The sequence below is a fragment of the Alexandromys fortis genome, unplaced genomic scaffold (assembly GCF_014885135.2).
Source record: "Alexandromys fortis isolate MF-2015 unplaced genomic scaffold, M_Fortis_MF-2015_v1.1 scaffold_179, whole genome shotgun sequence".
Lineage (NCBI taxonomy): Eukaryota > Metazoa > Chordata > Mammalia > Rodentia > Cricetidae > Alexandromys > Alexandromys fortis.
This window is the reverse complement of record NW_026068062.1, coordinates 791,743-809,047: the sequence shown is the minus strand read 5'-3', so window position 1 is coordinate 809,047 and position 17,305 is coordinate 791,743. Positions and strand designations below refer to the sequence as shown.

At 39.4% G+C, this 17,305-nt stretch overlaps 1 protein-coding gene across 5 annotated transcripts in view; it reads left to right on the top strand.

Annotated features, from left to right (window-relative positions):
* Positions 1–3,693: 3,693 nt before the first annotated feature.
* Rttn (rotatin) overlaps positions 3,694–17,305 on the top strand; it is a 129,837-nt gene continuing 116,225 nt past the window's right edge. The window contains exons 1-9 of one of the 5 annotated variants that reach the window (XM_050120292.1): positions 3,694–3,826; positions 4,093–4,280; positions 5,205–5,382; positions 5,683–5,772; positions 6,392–6,482; positions 8,560–8,674; positions 10,271–10,421; positions 14,236–14,401; positions 16,079–16,257. In XM_050120292.1, the coding sequence (XP_049976249.1) occupies positions 3,796–3,826; positions 4,093–4,280; positions 5,205–5,382; positions 5,683–5,772; positions 6,392–6,482; positions 8,560–8,674; positions 10,271–10,421; positions 14,236–14,401; positions 16,079–16,257 (1,189 nt within the window). In that variant the 5' untranslated portion in view covers positions 3,694–3,795. Of the gene's footprint in view, positions 3,827–4,092; positions 4,281–5,204; positions 5,383–5,682; positions 5,773–6,060; positions 6,211–6,388; positions 6,483–8,559; positions 8,675–10,270; positions 10,422–14,235; positions 14,402–16,078; positions 16,258–17,305 lie in introns of those variants that run through there. The other 4 variants (XM_050120291.1, XM_050120294.1, XM_050120295.1 and 1 more) reach the window with 4 other exon arrangements.

Here is a 17,305-nt window from a genome sequence, read left to right as displayed (position 1 = left end):
ATTTACTAGACAATCCCTTAACTTGAAGTTCATAATTTAATGGTGTTTGATATATTTACAACTATGTACTATCATCACCACTGCCAATTTGAGAATATCTTCATTTCAAAAGAAATCCCCTCCTCTTGGGAAGTGTCACTCTGTTTCCCAACAAAGCCAGAATCCAATCAACAACTATACTGTCTCTATTCATTTGCCTAACAGGTCATTTCACAACATGTAATCACATATGGTGGTGGTGGTGGTGGTGGTGGTGGTGGTGGTGTGTGTGTGTGTGTGTGTGTGTGTGTGTGCTGGAGTGTGTGTTGTGTATGCCAGAGGTCAATGTTGAGTGTCTTCTCCAGTAACATTTCACCTCATTTTTTAAAGACAGGGTCTCTCAGTGAATTTGGAGTTAATGATTTGGCTAGGCTGATTGGCAGCAAGCCAGGAGTCAGCATCTCTACTCCTCCAATGCTGTGGTTGCAAGTGCACTCCAGGGGGGCCCTGACTTTTACATGGGGACTGGGGTATTTGAACTCATATCTTTAGGCTTGCATGACAAATACTTTACCCATTAAGCCATTTCCCCAGTCAAAAATGTATAGGATTTTATAATTGGCTTCTTTATTAAACATGTTTTCATTCAGTATGTATCAGCTCCACATTCACTTTTTTTTTGTTTTTTGTTTTTTTTGTTTTTGAGACAGGTCACTCTATAGCCCTAACAGTCCTGGAACTCACTATATAGAGTAGGCTGGCCTCAAACTCACAGAGTCTGCCTTGTGAGTGCAGGATTAAAGTTTATGCACCACCACACCTGGAACCTCCTTAAATGTTAAATTTTGTCATATGTGTTGTATAGATATAATTTATTCTTTCTATCCATCGTTTATAGATTTATAAATGAATGAACATTTGCTTGTTCTCCCCTTCAGGAGCTTATAAATAGATCTTCTAAGACAACTTGATTTTCCAGAGGACTCTCTCTCTCCCTCTCTTTCTCCCCATGCACTGAGGGAAGGTGAGGAAGACACTCTCACCAAAGGTACTCTCTGTGCCTTCTCTGGTACTTCTCAGCTTCCAGATCTGGGAGAATATTCTTTGTTTAAGCCACTCAGTGTATGGTACATCAGCCTGAATTAGTGTAAGTACAACAGCTAGACTTTCATCTCCAAAAAACATAGCATTGTAAAGGTCTCATCCCTACTCTGTAAAGCTACTGCTTCAATTCTTATTTCAGGTGAATAACATCCCATCGGATGGGCAATCTATATTTTATATATTCCTTACTGGATGATAGATACTATTTTCAGTTTTGTAAACAGTAATGCTGAAAAGTGTTTGGTTTCTTTTCTCTATGATATGTCCTAGTTACTTGACCACAAGCATGATATCACAGTAGTTTGTCTTATAAACTAGGCAGCTACTAGTACTGAGTGGGAAGGGAGCAAACATGGTGTGGAGCTGGTAGACAAAGGCGCACCTCATATGTCAGGTGGGATGGAACAGAGCTGTATGGCAGTTCGTTGAGCTTCTCAAAACAATGAGAAATATAGAATTTATTAGTTATTTTGGCGTCTGATCTTTTCCCCATTTTTGTCCTGTTTTTGAGTTGAATTCTTGTTGAATTCATTTTATTGTTGTGTTCTAAGAATTTGAAAAATAAATTCAGGACAAAAGATCTCCATGTGACATATGATTTGCAAATATTTTCTCATGTTCTGTGGACTGTCTGCCTTTTCATTTTCATGGTAGTGTCCTCATAAACACACAAAAATTCTGAGGGCTAATCAGTCCTGTTCATTACTTGCAATTTTGATGCTACATATAAGAAAACAATTCTTAGTTCACAATCACAAATATTTATAGTTGATATTTTTCCTAAGATTGTCATAGTTTTGTTTATGCAGTTAGTTCTTTGGCATATTTTGGACAACTATCCTTATAATATAAGGTATGATTACCCATTCCTTCCCATGTAGATACTGTTATCCCATTTGTTGAAAAAACTACTCTTTTCAAAAAAAAAATTGTATTGATGCACCGTATTCAGATAGACAGTTAATCATAGTTGTATCTATTTCTGATACCTATAATTAAGAAGCATTTGTAGAATTTTATGCTGCTTTTAAAAATTCAATATTGTGTGAATTCATAGCATGAAGTTATGGTGCTTGACTTGGATAATTCATAAGTGGGGAATGAAACCTCAGGCTTCAACCATTTTTCCTTCTTAGTGACCAATTATGACCTTTATTATTAAATAACATATATTGGCATTTGGGTAACTTCTTGAAAGTCATATAGAACATAAGCTTGCCAAAGAGACAAATACCTTTTACATATTTGTTGGATTGAGCCTATTTTGTTTAACAATCTTTATTGTTTGCTCTTCTTATACATTGTTTTCATAAATAAATTAGGATTCCAATTGTTGGAATTAATTGTTGAGAGGATATTCTCTCAAAGCCAACAATGTTATTGGAAGGCCAGATATAAAATACTTAGAAACTAGCAGCAACCTCCTTATCCTTTTTTCTTCCCAAGTAATATGACCTCATTCAATTTCTCATTTTCTTTGTATCTGCCACATTGTGATGGTATGGTTTTCTCTGGTAGGAATTCCTTCATGCTACTTTTTGGGCTCAGTATATTTTCTGTTTATCAAATATTCAACTCGTTTCACTTTTTACACCACACACAGACACACACACACACCCCTGCAGCACTGTTCTTTTTTATGGGGACAAGAAACATCATAAGGTTATTTCCTTTATCTTACTTACTATTCGGTGTGACGTGACTTTGAATCAGCACTTTAACCGTAAAATTTGGTCTTTTGCCAAGGGAAAAAAAAGCGTTATCTATTTTAATTGACATCCCCTCCCTTCCTAGTGTGATTGAAAAGATAGGTACCCTCCCCTCAAAAACCAAACCAAACCAAACCAAACAAACGCTCTCTAAAATGCAAATCATTTTATAAATTTACTTGTGTCATTGCTCTAACTATCGTTTATAGTTTCTTTTCGTTGAGATCAATTACAGTGCATGTTAGAAAAATCAATTTGGAAAGCATTCGAATAGAATCTTCCCACGGAGTTCCCCTTTCCTTTTTTTTGTCTTTCCATTTCTTATTTTCTCCCCCNATTTCTTATTTTCTCCCCCTTCCCCCCCCCCCCCCTTTTGTGCCTCGCTTGCTCACATCTGAGGTCAGGTATCCCAGAGGCTGCAGAACTTCACAGTTACACTTTACAGCTGAGTCATTTAATACTCAGAAAGAATTGGAAGGGCTACTTTATAAAACAAAACCCAAGCTCTAGAAGTCATACATTGTTAAGATCTGAACAAACCCATCTTAGAGGGAGAGGAGAGCCACAGAGACTTGGGCTGTTGCAAAGGACAACGCTCCCGCTTCAGAGCCCGCGCCTGGAAGCCGGAACTCTCGTCTAAGGAGCGTTGGGGGCGTGTCCGGAACTCCTGCATGGAGCCTGGCTGAGCCAGGACTACAACTCCCGACCTGCACACTGGTGGAAAAGGCGTCTTCCTTCTCTTGACATTTTTATTGATTCTGGCATTTTAGAGCCAAGATTGAGGTCTAAGGAATGAGCAGTAGAAATTATAGAGACCGTACCCTTATGTGGTGGCAGACTCACTGAAAGCATATCATTTCATGTTCTGTACTCAATGGGTGTCTAGCGTAGACATCGCGGAACTTTTGTTGCTATTGGCTGAGTTTCCGGGGAACATTAATTATGGCTGGCGGCTGTGGCGCGACAGTTTAATTCTCCGGTCGCGGCAGATTGTGGAGACAAGATGGTTCTGGCGGGGCTCATCCGGAAGCTTGGTAACTGTCTTTGTTGCCCAGGCTTGGAGGAGCCCTCGGGTCTTGGCGTGTTGGTGCTGGGTTCAGGCGTCGGGGTCGCGCGGGCACCTCACCTAGTCCCTGCAGCCCGCAGACCGTGCTCATACTGTGCACCTGCGGCCTCCTGAACACTTAGTTCACTTGGTTTCACCCCGAATTGTCTCCCTAGTAAACCATGCGCATTTAGAATAAGTTACGGGTGGGTCGTCTCTTCAGAATTAATTACTTTGTGTCAACTTCTCTGACAGGCCATCAGCTGGTGGAGATCAGGGAACGCGCCCTCAAAAGTATCCTGTGCAAGATCGAGCACAATTTGATCTGCTATGCTGACCTGATTCAGGAAAGGTTGCTTTTTCTCCATTTGCTCGAATGGTTCAATTTCCCATCTGTCCCAATGAAAGAGGAGGTTCTGAACTTCTTAAGCAGATTGGTTAAGGTAACATTTTGGAATAAATCAGCCAGGGTCAAAAGTAAATGTATCATTTATTGAAAGACATACTTGAGATTTAAAATAATGTTGCAGACAACCAGAGAGGTTGAATTTTAATTCACTCGGGTAGATATTGCTTGTCATTTGTCATAATAGCCTAATCTCATATTGTACTGAACGTTGAAGTAAAACAACTAAGTTCTCATATCTTCTATTTCTGATTATTTGTTGCCTGTTTTTAGACGTTTCAGTATTAAAGGAAACACATTTAAATATGTTAAATTAACATGGCATGTAATGCCATTCCATTAAAAACAACTGTTTTCGTTCCAATACCTGCCTTAAGAGCAATTTAGTTGTTAGGACCAATGCTAGTATAAGTCCTTTTTTTTTTTTTTATCTTTAAATTACTATTCTCCTGGGGGAATTCTAGTGACTTTGTTATCTTGATTTACAGTAAGGATAGGATAAAGTGTCAGTACAGAAAAGTAACTTATTTTATTTATAAAAGAAAGACTTGGAAGTAGAAGGGAACCTATGAGGCAGGGTCCTATCAGTGTGTGATGTGTGTATTGGGCAGACAAAGTACAATGATGAATATGTATAAAAGTGTTATAATGAAACACATTTTCTGAGGTGGAACTATTTAACAATAAAGCATGTAAAAATAAAAGAAGGATTGGTAGTGTGTAGTTTTAGTGCTCAGAGTCCTGGCTTCTTTCTCTTAAGATGTCTTACCCTTAAGTTTGTCTCTTTTACTTTATGTTTGATTCACAAAAGTTGTTTACTCTAGAGCACAGCAATGCAGAATTTGTTTTTCAAAACAGAAAATTTGATACACCAAAATAACCATGTTTTGGTTGTGGTGGAATGAAGTTCAGGACATTTCTATGTTCATGGCTATTCTCAAGACTTTTTCTTTTACCATAGTATCCCCCAGCAGCCCAACACCTGATTGATCTTGGTGCAGTAGAGTTCTTGTCTAAGCTCCGTCCAAATGTGGAGCCAGCCATACAGGCCGAGATCGATGGCATTCTTGATGGACTTTTTGTTCTTCCTTCAGAAGTTCCTGAACTGTGTTATGCCACTTACCAAACTGATCAAATTGGTAACTGTTTTTCTGTATTCAATTTTGTTAATATTTTGCTGTATATTTTCTTAGAATCTTTATTACATTTGAGTGTGTATGTGTGTGTGTGTTGCCTCTGTGAATGTATCTACGGGAACAATAATTTCTTTTTTCTTGTTTTGAAAGATAATAGTATTCAGAGAACAAGCTAGATTGCTTTTTTGTTTTTCTGTTTCTTTTTGTTTTAATAATCATTGAAAGATTGAGAGAAAATATAATTTAAAATAAATGTTATTTTGTCAGGTTAATTGATAGCATAGTAATGTGTTTTCTTTTCAGAATTGTCACAACAGCGTGAAGTTTTAACAGGATATTTTCCCCAAGATAAAAGTAATATCCAGCAGATGGAAGTACCACCAGGGCCAGTGGGTATGTATATATAGGGAAGTTTTTGATTGATGAATAAAAGGTCAATGGATTCTTTTTTCTTGCCCTGAAGATAGTTTGTGGTCAGTCTGGAAAACTCTAGCATGGAATTTAATGTTTCATCTGCTTTGTCCTAGCTGAGCATTTTGAGTCTGAGTGGTCAGGTTTTATACCTTACTAAGTGTATTGAGTCACTGTAGGCAGGTGATGGTGCTGTCATTAGAACTCAGTGTTTGTTGAACACAGGTTCTTACCAGGTATGATACATAGGTGGTCTTATTCACTCTCCAGCTTATGAGATGGGACCATCAATCCTGTTGTTTCACTTGGAGACTCAGCGTCAGCCTACTTTCCTTTTCATCAGCATTTATCTACTAGCCAGATGACCTAGGATTGGGACATTCCGGTTTGGAGTTCTCCTTCCAGAAGTCTCCCTTCCAGGTCTCTGTGTGTGGTTGTCCTCTTGTGGTTCTGCTCTTGTACTTGTGTTGCTGTGATGAACACAATGACCAAAAGCAGTGTGGGAGGGAAGGGTTTACTTCATCTTACAGCTTACAGATATTATTTGCACACTGTCATGTTTGATCCTTTGACATCTAAAGTTTTGCTATTCTTTTAGCAGGAAACCCGACTGTGAAGTGGCTGAAGTTTTCTGTATTTCCTTGGCTACCTCTGACCACAACAGATAGACATGTTCTCTCCTCCAATGAAAGGTACAGTTCTGATGTAGCACAGGTCTTTTGGTTCTTTGTAGCCATAAAAATCTGATCGTTAACACAATGCATTGTCATCTGGAAATAGTAACAAGTGTTGAAAAAAGATATATTTTTCAGTATTTCAAAAAAGAAAACCAGAATATTATTGTCCGTCTCTATCTTTTAGCAGTCTATATGTCCATTTTTTTCCCCTCCCAGATAGGGTATCACGTAGCCTAGGCTGGCCTCACACTTACTAGAGTAGCCAAGGATGACCTTGACCTGCTTACTCCTCCCTCCACTTTGTTCCTCTCCTGTGCTGCTCTGGTAATAGACACACAGCTTACACCTGACTCAACCCAGTGTCTCTTTGAGGTTGGAATCTTACATAGTCTTTCATAACATGCTCTCTCTTTCTGTATAGATTAATTCTTCATTTCCTGTGTCCTTCATGGAGAACAATGAAAAAATTAAATATAACTAATCTTTTTGATAAACTCTATGGTAAAATTTGGGCTCTATTAGAAAAAGTTGCCACTGTTGAGAAGGTTAGCGATAACTGCACTGGTCTTATCTAGTGTATACTGATTTTATTACATTCAGAAATAGAGGGCTGCTATATAAATTTGTAGAGTTCTGTTTTTTGTTTTTGTTTTTTAAGGTTTGTTTTCAGGACCGACCATAGTGGGACACACTTTTAATACAAGTATTCTTTAGAAATAGACAGGTGGATCTCTGTGAGTTTGAGGCCAGCCAGGGAAATGTGTTGAGACCCTGCCTTAAAAATTAAACAAAAAGAAAGTTTTATTTGTATTTTTAGTTATGCCAGAAAAGTCCAGAAGAGGGCATCTGATCCCCTGGAGCTGGAGTTACAGGTGGTTGAGAGCTGGATAATGTGGGTGCTGGGATTTGAACCTGGGTCCTCTACAAGAGCAGCACTTACTCTTGACTACTGAGTTATCTCTCTAGTCCCAGAGAGTGTTTTTAATATCCACATTCACTTGGTACAATTCCATTGAAATCACAATAAATGGTTTGCCTCTTGATAAGGTGTGAATTTAGATGAAAAATCAAATTTGAAAGAGTTAAGGCAAGATACAGGTGATTTCTGATAATGCTGCCATCATTTTCTTAGGGAAAAGTATTGAAGAGGTAGTGCCCACCTTAGAAAGTGTTTGGGTGCTTTATTAGTTGTGAGTTAATACCCAAGGAAGAGGTGGACTGTTGAAATAAAGAGCGGCGGGGCTGCGTCCCCAACACCCCAGCCACTTGGCTAGCTCATGCCCAAAATAACAACACACAAACTGTATTCATTTAACTGCTTGGCCCATGAACTCTAGCCCTTACAGGCTAATTCTCGCACCTGGACTAGCCCATTTCTAGTAATGTTTGTAAGCACCCCAAGGTGCGCTTACCAGGAAGATTCTAGCCTATGTCCATCTTCATCGCGTGTGCCTCAGAGAGCAGAGCTATCGCGTCTACCTGGGAGAGCTGAGCATGGTGTCTCTTTGGGAGCAGAGCAGAGTCTGACCTCACTTCCTCTTCCGCCCAGCATCCTATTCTGTTTATTCCGCCCACCTATCTTTTAACCTATCAGGGCCAGCAGTTTCTTTATTGCTCAGCCAATGAAATCAACAGATTGATATGACACTCCCACATCAGTGGACTAACTCCAGCTGAGTTGTTGAGGTAGATTGTGTACAATTGCTACATCCTCAGGTAAGTAGAACCTGAGGGATGTGGGACAGTGAAGAAGACTAGATAATGGAATTTGATGATTACCACTATATAGGCTTCTGCTTTTTATTTTAATTAGAAAGTTATGTGTGACCTAACCAATCCCGTTTGGTAGAACCCGATAGTTTCAACACTCAATGGTTATTGTGATGTAGTTCCTATTCTAGAGTATTATAAAATGTAGGTCTATGGAAGAAGCTGCTCTTCAGAGTCCACTACGCAAGGATGGAGTGTGCTTGTTTTTCCCCAGGAAGAGTGATGCCGCTGTTAAACCTAAGGTGCAGTGGAGGCGTTATGCCATTACTGACGTAGGCAGGTGTAGGTGGACTCCTCCTGACGTCTAGCTCTGTTGTCTCAGCTCTTTGCGAAGTAGCAACCACAACCTGATCTGGAATACATGTGAACTTCTGAAGGACGTGATCATGCAAGACTTTCCTGCTGAGATTTTCCTTCAGAGACCGAAGATAGTTCAGGTGAGTCCTTGTAATTGCTTTAGGTTTTAAAACAAACAATTTATCTCACCACAAATTAGCAAATACACAGCACGGTAGTAGAAGAAAATTTGTATTAACATATTTAAAAAAAAATGAACTATTGAGTTATTTAAACTACTTTCTCTAATTTATCTGGTTACTTCTTTTAGTGGACAGTAGTTTCTACCAACTTTGTCTATCTCAAATTGTCATTTTTGGATTATCACCTTTTTCAAATTTAAAGTTTTAAATTTCTTGTTATGTGTCTTGACACACACACACCCCAAAGTGTGCATGTGGAGGTCAGAAGACAACTTTATAGAGTTGACTCTCCCTCCACCTTGATGTGGGTTCTAGGGATCAAGCTTAGGTCACCAGGTTGCATGGTAAATGCCTTCACCCATTGAGTCATCTCACCAGACAGTAGCATTAGAAGTTAGGGATGGGCAGCAGTAATCTTTGAGTATTTTATGTTTAGGACATAATGCTGGGGAAGTCTGTTATCAATGAGCATGTTGACTAGCCCTTTCCCTTTGTGCAGTCTCTTGCTTCTCCAGTGGCGAGAGATGCAGGTGGGGATTATGAGGTATCTATAGCATCTCGTAATCTCTGAGGGCTCTTGGTCCTTACTCAGACTGAGTGGACCCCAGCGATTAGCAGTATGGGCACCTTCCATCACTGATGGCAAACAGAAACAAATAAAGCTGTTCTTTACCGAAGCCTGAAAAGCGCTTCAGCTGTGTGAAGTGCAAAGTACTTGCTGTGATTCTGTGTGCTGTGCAGTACAATGGGACTTTCCTTTTCCCAGATTGGGTTTTTACAGATATTAGATATAGGAAATACTGTCTCCTTTAGTCATGCTTTTTATTATTTTCATTTACTTATTTTTTATTTTATGCATAAAAGTGTTTTGTCTGCATGTGTGTCTATATACCACATATGTGCCTGGTGCTCATGGAGGTCAGACGTGGGCATCAGGTCTCCAAGAACTGGAGTTATGGATAGCTGTGAGCCATTATATGGGTACTGGAAATTGAACCCAGGTTCTTTGCAAGAACAAGTGATGTTAACTGGTGAGCCATCTCACTAGCCCTAGTTAGCTTTACAAACTGTGCTCGAGGTGAGGTCTGGCTTTGTTTCCTAGCCTGGTCTCAGACTCATGTGGGCTCGAGTGTACTGACAGCCTGAGTACCTGATGCTGCAGCAGACATGCGGCACACTTTCTGGAGTTGATTTTCTCCTTTTACTTTATGTAAATTTTGGGCATCCAAATCAGGGTGTTAGGCCCTATGGCCCTAGTTTCTTATTTTATCAAAATTTGTAACCTTACTTCTTTGATTCACCTTTCCTTATTTAAGTCCCACATCCTCTTTTCTTTTTTCATGTAGTTCTCAAAACATTAATTTTTTAAAAAAAACTTAGGTCTTGTTATATGTGCCCTGGAACTTGCTGTGCAGACCAGACTGCTGCCTTAAACTGTGGTGATCCTCCTGCCTCTGCCTCCCAAGTGCTGGAATCCTGGGCCTGACTACAAGCCTAACTACATCGCTTTTTGGAGTTGAGCAATCTGTGACTGGTTTCACTCTCCTTTCTCAGGGCCTCTTATGTCTGGTGAAGCTGGCCTTTGGGGGAGACGGGAAGCATCGGGTGGCATTACAGTCCGTATCCTGTTTGCAGCAGCTGTGCACATGTTTAAGAAACAGACTCAACTTTTACCGAGACCCCAACCTTTTTTCAAATAAACAAGGTACTTTGTTTATCTGTTCACAGATACTGGGATTCTTTATCTTCTTCTGAGAACTGTCTACTGTACGTGAAAGTTTATTGTGTATGCATTTCACAATACAAATTCCAAGTCTTAAAATATTATCGGATCCCTGAATAGAGATACGTAAATCACAGAACACCATGATACCCCCTGAGTCCCACAGCCACAAACACACACCGCTTTTTAAAAGAAAGCCTAGTTGGAGTTAACTAAGAAAAAGACTTTCATAAAGATTTAGGTGTGGGCACTAAGAAAGAAAGAGACACACATACACACAGTGAAGTAAGTAGCACACATCCAAAGGTTGGAGTTAGCTAAGAAAAAGACTTTCATAGAGATTTAGGTGTGGGCACTAAGAAAGAAAGACACACACACACACACACACACACACACACACACACACACAGTCAAGTACAGTAGCACACATCCAAAGGTTGGTGCCAGCTTTAGGAGATTTGCTGTAAGGGCTTTAACAATGGCTATGTATGTGATGTTGGTGGCTTTTGAAGTTACATTGCTCAAAGGATTTAATAAAATATTAGGTAAAAATATTTCAGTATACTTATTTTTATCTGAAGAACTTTTCTTTCCTAAATGAGTTTATAAGGTGGTTTATGAGGCGTGTCATGTGGGTTTACAGACTCATATGTCAGGAAAGGCCAATGGAGTTCTACCTATAGGCAGTCAGGTCATTCATGGTTTATAACTTTCTGGGACTTTTCCCAAATAAGGAATATATAGTCCTTGTAGATGGTTTAAAATTATTTTTTAATTTAATTTTTATTATTATTAATACACATTTTGTGTGTACATGTGGGTATGTGCACATGAGTGTAGGTGCCTGAGGTGCTAAAGATGTTGGATCCCCTGGAGCTGGAGTTACAGACACAGGTGATCCTCCTGATGTGGGTGTTGGGAACCAAGCCTGGTTGCTGAGGAAGATCAGCAAGTGTGCTTCATGGCTCAGCTGTGCAGTGTCCTGGCTGTTCTCACCTCTCACATCCTTTCCTAACCCTTTCTGTTTCTGCTGTGTTTCCCTTCTGAGGCTTCTGGCTTTTCATCTGAGGATGGTATAGCAGAAGTTCCATTATCTGAAGCTTCTTTGTGGTGAATTTACTTGCTTAGGCATTTGCAGATACTTTTCTGCTTATCCCCGGATTCCCCATTTTTATGGGGCTGGGGATTAGGATCCAGATTGTGACAATTCATGTGGGACTTAGGGAATTTTAATACAAGGTATATGTTGTGTTAACAAATTGTTTTGTTTGAAAAACACTGACTTGTATTTTAGTAAAACCACGTTTATGCTTTTTGAGTTGTAGCATATGTAGATGTGCTGGCAGCAGCAGGCTTTTCATAGGAAAAGTGTCACCTAGTGGACAGATGGGGTACAGGGTGGCATGGGCAGAGCTCTCTGCAACCTCATTTCTGTGAGCCTATACACCGTGCTTTGAGAGGTGAATATAAAACTCCAGTTATTTTTACCCTGTTTACTTGAGAGCTTCACTCATCCTCTGGTACTTGAGTATTTGTACTTTGCACTGCAATTACTGTAGACTGAGGCTGTGGGCTCTCATTATATTTGTGGGACATGGAGTTTTGTAAGTGATCCCAGAGAGCTTGGCCCCCATGCTCTATCAGAGAAAAAGTTTTTGTATTAATAGAAATGGTGTCTGAAGGCAAACTGTATGCATCTGTTCTTTGGTATCTCCCACCATATCCAGCCGATAGACTAGCCTCAGGGTAGCCTCAGGGTAGGTTGCACTGATGGAGCAGCCCAATACTTACAGTCCTATATTTTAGACAGCTGAGGAAGATAATGAAAATCAGGTTTGTTTCTAACAAGAAGTGTTCAAAGGAAATAAAAATATGATGTGACAGAACAGGTCGCCACTCCTTTTAGATGGATGGTGGCCTTCCTCTTAAAGTGTTACAGGAAGAGTGTTCCAGGGGAGTCAGAGCCCAAGGTGGCAAGTGGCTAATGTGCTTGAGCAGGGCGAACGTGGACTGGGAGAGCACGGGGTCCTGAGCCAGGTGCCAGGAAGTGAGGTAGGTGAGAGAGGTTACAGGGGTGAGCATTTCATAGTTTTTGAAGTACTGTGAGAAGTGCGAGGTGCTAATTCTTTCTCCTTGTAATTCTGTCCTCTGTCAATGTATCTATGTATCTATCATGGGCTTATTATTGTCTTTAGCTGTTTGCAAATACACTTGTGATATGGAATGCTATTATGTCTTCTTTCACTATCCTGTGTGTTATCTATAGATATATGCGAACACATTTATTTATTTATTTATTTATTTATTTATTTATTTAATTACTTGAGACAGGATCTCATTATGTAGCTCTTGCTGTCCTAAAACTCACTATGTAGATTAAGCTGGCCTCGAATTCATATTGATCTCTACCTCCCTGTCTCTGCCTCCCGAGTTCTGGGAATAAAAACATGTACTACTAAGCCTGGCTCACATGCATTTATCACATAAACGTAATTATGGCTTGTTAAAAAAGTATGCACTATGCATTTAATGCTCAGTTTTACAGCTCTCTGTAGACATTGTTTGTTACCCCGAAGAGAGGCATTAAGTAACAACTCCCCATTTCTTCTTTCCCTAGCCCCTCTGTTAAACTCTCATTTTATTGAGAATTTTCTCTATTCTAGATATATGTGAGATCATACAGAATTAGTTGTTTTGTGTCTGATTTATTTTCTTTGTATGTTTTAAAGCCATATCTTTGTTATACCGTGTATCAGTATTTTTTACCTCCTATTGCTGAATAGTTTTCCATTGTGTGTATGTGCCGTATTTGTTTATTCATTCATCTCTTTAGGAGCCTGTATGTTGTATCTGACTTGAGTCGTGTGTCAGTGAACAGTGTCCTACATGTGTGTGATTGGGTCTTTTGTGTGTGTAGGAATGGAGCTGAAGATCATATGCTAGGTCTTTCTTTAGCTTTGGCAAGTCTCCAAGCCCTTCATGGTAGCCACAGTATTTTCCTTTTCTACAAGCCCTGCATAAAGCTTGAGCATATCGTAGTTATTCATGCTCTTGCTCCTTATTGTAACATTTCATAGGTGCCAAGTGGGTTATTGCTGTCCTTTCTCTTTGCATCTCCAAACACTAATGATGAGTGACAAACTCACTAGTGATTTTTCATGTGCTGTTTCTTATTTTTTTTTGTCTTCTTTGGAGAAATGGCTATTAATATCCTTGCCCATTTTTAGCTAGTTCTTTGTTTACTGTTGAGCTTTAGGAGTCATTAATATATTCAAAATATTAAACCCTTACTAGATATATACTTTGCAAATATTTTTTACCACACTGTTTTTTGTCTTTAGACTTTCTTGTAATATATTTTGATGAACAAAAGTTTTAAAGTGATAAAGTCAGTTGATCCATTTTAATTGGTTGTTTATGTTTTTGATTTCAATATCTAAGAATCCATTGCCTTGAAGATTTTCTAATGGCTGGGAGGAGCATTTATGCCTTTAGCTCATATTTAGATTGATGTTTCATTTTGTTTGGTATTTGAATGTGGTTAAAGCCCCTGCTTTGAGAACTTAAATCTGGGAGATGTTACCTAGTTCTGCTTCACAGTGTTGAAGTCTCTACCCAGAGTTTCTTAAAATCATGTCAGGAATGTGTTGTATGAATATTTTCTGGAAAGGTTGACTTTCTCTTTGAATTTTGTTCCTGCGGAATCATTCTGTCTCTTGTTGGTGGATATAATCCATATTATCAGAAGCCTGTTTCTATACTACTAAGGCGCAATTATATTTCTTTATTTCTCCAGATACAATCTCCCAGAATTCTTCTTTGTCTTACTGTCATGAAGCAAGAGGTACTTACCATTCCCCAAACCCATCCCCAGGAAGTAGCAGCCCTCGACCTTCTGTGGTTGGGCGTACAGGCCAGCGGCCCCGAGGAGATGGTCAGGACTGGGATGCAGTGTCTTCCAGGTGACTGGTTCTTGTGTTCTTGTTTGTATTTTATGTGGACAGAATTGTTCCTTCCTGTCTCCTCTTGAATTATTGCCCTGTGTATAGGCTTGTTAAAATCACTAGCTTTCATAGTCAGTATGCATTTATATTTTCTTACTGACTTTCTGTGTTACCAAATCAGCATGATGGCATTTGTGCTCTGCAAATGTGTGGCGGTCAGAGGACAACTTTGTGGGTTTTGTTCTCTTTTTAACCTTTACATGTGTTTTAGGGGTTAACTCAGGTCATCAGACTTTCCTGGTAAGTGCCTTTATCCATGAAACTGTCTCTCAATACCTGACTTAAAATTTTAAATGGTATTTTTATACCCATTTGGTAAGTCTAACCATAATTTAAAATTGTATAGGAAAGGAATAGTTAGACAATATTTTTTAGATGGATACTCTTTCAAGGGGCATCATTTGTCTGTGTGAATGCAGAGTATTCATATGTTCACTTGAAGGGATGGCATTGGATTTCTGTGTTAGTTTATCCCAGGCCATAAATATTGTAAGACAGTAGTCTTCTCTTGCTTGCCGTCCTACATAATGTTCAGTAAGGTAGTCTGTGTCTTGGCTTGGTTGGTGTTGCTGCTGTGCTACAGGCTTACACAGATTCAGGTACTCATGAGTATGGTGTTGGTACCACATGTTTTACATTCTTGATCTCTTAGTGACCTTCAGACAGTTTTATAACAGGTTAGTCATTGTTATTATTGCCATTGTTTACAGAAAAGCCTGCATTTTCAAGGGGTTGAAATCACTTGCTAAGGAGTAGAGTTGGGGCTGTGTGTGGCAGGAGAGTACAGTGCTCATGCTGTGCTTGACTGATGACTTACAGATTTGTTTTTTACCTTGATATAAGGCATGCTTTTCTGCCTTGTTCTATATGTGTGAACAGCACCCTCACAGGGTATGTCAGGCATGAGAGAAACTTGGGTGATTTACGTCCATATTTTGGGATGCTTGGCACATCTTGAAGCTAAGGCATAAGGAAATAGGCATAAAATCTGGGCAGTTTTAAATGTCCTAATAGCATATCTCAATGATTCAGCTATAGTTGTGAATAACAAAAATCAGAATTTTAAGCACGTAAAGTAAGAATTTTTTAGTGGAGAAACCCCTTTAAGAATCATTATATGATGTTGATTATATGCTAATAAAGTAACCCATTTCCCATGGTATCTTTGAGGCCATTCTTTAGTTGCTCACATTGGCTTACTTAGAACAGTAGCCGAATATCACAGAAGCCCTCAGCAGAGGATAAACTGGCTCCCTTCGATGCTTTGCTGTAAGCCTACATATTTTGTTTTAGAAGTGAGTGGGTTGTTGCTGCTCATGTTTGCTGCTATGGAATGTGGTGTTTCAGAATCATCAGTATGAAAATCAATGTGTAAATAAATACATTTTCCACTTCATGTTCAAGTTTTCTTTTGTGGTAATGAAGTTCATAGTCTAGTACATGATAGGTAATGCTGTGTCATTGAGCTGGACCCCAAGCTCCTTCGTGTATAGTCTATGCTCTCTCTATGGAATTTAGTGTAATTTGTCAGAATTGTTACATGAATCCATGTGATTGTGAGTTGTGTGAGTTCTGTTCAGGTCTGTTGGAGCTTTGCTTCCTTAACTCAAGGTCTGCCTTTTGTTTACTTTCCAGCGGGAGTAGTGCACATGCTCACGTGAACTCTAGGATATCTGTGCCTTCTTTGGATGCGGCACACGAAGATCTGCCGGAGCTGGAGACGGAGGACGCACTGGAGCTGCAGTTCCAGCAGCTCAGTCTCCCCCAGTTCTGTATCTCCATCCTGGAGGCAGCAGTTCCTCTGCTAAGAACAGGTTAGTGTGTCTGGAATCTCCTTTCTTACAGACTGTGTTTATGTGTCTCCTACGGCTGACTGGCTCCTTCTCTTTCATATTAAGGTTTTTAGTATCTATTTTTACTTAGCTCTCCAATGAAATTAATAAACTTCTCTCCTTTTTTACTTTATTAAATGTGGGTGCCATGCTTATATTCAAATAGAGTATTTTTTTCTATTGATAGATTTTTATTATCAAGGGCTTTTTCTGTATTTTAAATATATGAACACTATAAAATTTAGGTGAAAAAAGTTAAGAAAGGTACATTTAAGACCAACAACAAAAATCACTCTCACTCTTTTTTTTTTTTAATTTTATATTTATTTATTTATTTATTATGTATACAATATTCTGTGTGTATGCCTGAAGGCCAGAAGAGGGCGCCAGACCTCTTTACAGATGGTTGTGAGCCACCATGTGGTTGCTGGGAATTGAACTCAGGACCTTTGGAAGAGCAGGCAATGCTCTTAACCACTGAGCCATCTCTCCAGCCCCTCACTCTCTCTCTTTAGTTGCTGTTTGAGATACTCTCTGTAGCTCATGCCTTTTAGAGAGAGATTTATTTATTTTTATGTGTATGGCTGTTTGTGCTTGTGTCCATGGAGAGCAGAAAAGGGCATCAGATCCCCTTGAATGAATAACAAAGGGTTATAAACCACCATGTGGATGCTGGGAATCAAACCTGAGTCTTTTTCAAGAGCAGCCAGTGCTCTAAACTGCTGAGCCATCTCTCCAGCTGAATTTATATCTTTTTTTTTAAATATTTATTTATTTATTATGTATACAGTATCCTGTCTGCAGGCCAGAAGAGGGCACCAGACCTCATTACAGATGGTTGTGAGCCACCATGTGGTTGCTGGGATTTGAACTCAGGACCTTTGGAAGAGCAGGCAATGCTCTTAACCACTGAGCCATCTCTCCAGCCCCCTGAATTTATATCTTATCAGCCAGGAAATGGTAACCAAACCTTGGAGCTGGATTCCTAACCTTTATACTTTATAATTTTTTATTTGTTTGTTTTGTTTTT